Here is a 1,523-nt window from a genome sequence, read left to right on the forward strand (position 1 = left end):
TGTTTAACTGGGAGGTAATGATAACCAGCCATTGAACAACCGGCCCTTACTCTTGGTTGTCCAATATCTATTTTACATTGGTTTTTGTTTTTCTGTTTGTAAGTTCAGTCAGGCAGAGTTAATATCACGTCCCATTCTAGGCTCGAAAACCCCTTAAAGTAAGGCTTATAGATAGCACTTTCAACTTTTCAGAGGCCACTAAAATAATTTTTTCAAACTTAAAGCTTTTTCCAAAGTGATCTCAAATATTGCACCAAAATAATTTTTCTTCTTTGCTCTTCTCATACATAATTTCCAAATCATTAGCTGCTTTAGTTATGGCGGTCCGTGGGTGCAATTTTTTCTATTTGGGAATCAATATTTTCTATCTCAAGCCTACCACTATCACTTTCAAAAAATGTACGATATGTATTTGTTGTGGAAATTGCTTCTTTGAGTGTAGGCCACATAGTATAAATTCTTAGATGATCGGTAATTAGGTTGCTGCTGCGCACAATTTTTTTAGTCCGCTATATAAAGCACTAAGTACCACAATAAAATGTTGCTGCCTTGGGATATTCCTGCGTCAGCGTACTTTAAAAACGGCCTCGTCCTGCCAGTTCTTTTGTTTTTTTAATATTGTAATTTTGCAATTCTAAATTTTTTTACTTTTATAGTTGATGCTGTGACTTTATACTTGTTCTATATTGGCATTTTGTAACATTCTTTTGGTTGCGCGCTCGCTTTGGCACGAAACCCATATCACTAACGCGACTCGGGTATTCGTAGTCCTTATTTTTTGCTTCTAATAATCCTTCACCAATATTTCTCCTCGTTCCGTTTTTGTTGCCTGTTTAATTTGAGGAAATTTTCCTTGTTTAGCTTCACTGTTTATTCAAGTTCAATTCACCAACAGCTTGACTGTCTTGTAATAGCAATGACATTTACCAGTAGGGTCCCGACTCCTGACTCCACTTATTCGGGGTTTGATGCTCTTTGGAGTTGGCTAAAGCCTCCGAGAGCGCTGACATCACATGGCCGCGGCAGGAATTGCGTGAGGAATTCTTGTCATATGGCGAAAGAGCATTGTAGTAGAAGGGCGAACGCTTCGTTATAGTATAGTTCTTGGCCTGCGGCGGAGAAGAAGAGAGAGTTGGTTAATAAAGCACTTAGCGCTTATAGGTTAAGCGTGTCTTACCCCATTATTGTCCCAGTATTCTTGATCGTTGGCACGATAACAAATGCAGAATTCCAAGCGTTTCGAGGATGGCGGCAATGTGATTTTGAAGGAGAATGTATCGAATACGACATGAGCAAAGGTTGCTGGTCCGTAGGCCTGTAGAAGAAATTTTTCAAAGAGTTTAATTAGTTAACATCAGCCAAGTTAAGGCTACGAAAATATTCGAACTTACCCGCGCAAAAGTGCAGAATATATCCTGTTGACTCTTCCAGTCATCCCATGTGACGCGCACGACCACTTCCTTTTCGAAGGAGACGTTTTTCACCTTTACTGTGCCCACAACAATCGACTCTTCATCCTTGAC

General features: G+C 39.6%; 1 protein-coding gene across 1 annotated transcript; it reads right to left on the reverse strand.

Moving 5' to 3' along the window:
- Positions 1-315: 315 nt before the first annotated feature.
- On the reverse strand, positions 316-1,523 carry LOC118739295 (protein phosphatase 1 regulatory subunit 3B; the record flags this gene model as incomplete). The annotated part of the gene is given in 4 exon segments (XM_036470541.1): positions 316-829; positions 928-1,109; positions 1,178-1,315; positions 1,392-1,523. Coding segments are annotated over 4 exon segments (486 nt in total), but the record flags the coding sequence as incomplete, so codon positions are not given.

The sequence above is a fragment of the Rhagoletis pomonella genome, unplaced genomic scaffold, assembly GCF_013731165.1.
Source record: "Rhagoletis pomonella isolate Grant_MI unplaced genomic scaffold, Rhpom_1.0 Rhpom_scaffold_00005, whole genome shotgun sequence".
Classification (NCBI taxonomy): Eukaryota; Metazoa; Arthropoda; class Insecta; order Diptera; family Tephritidae; genus Rhagoletis; species Rhagoletis pomonella.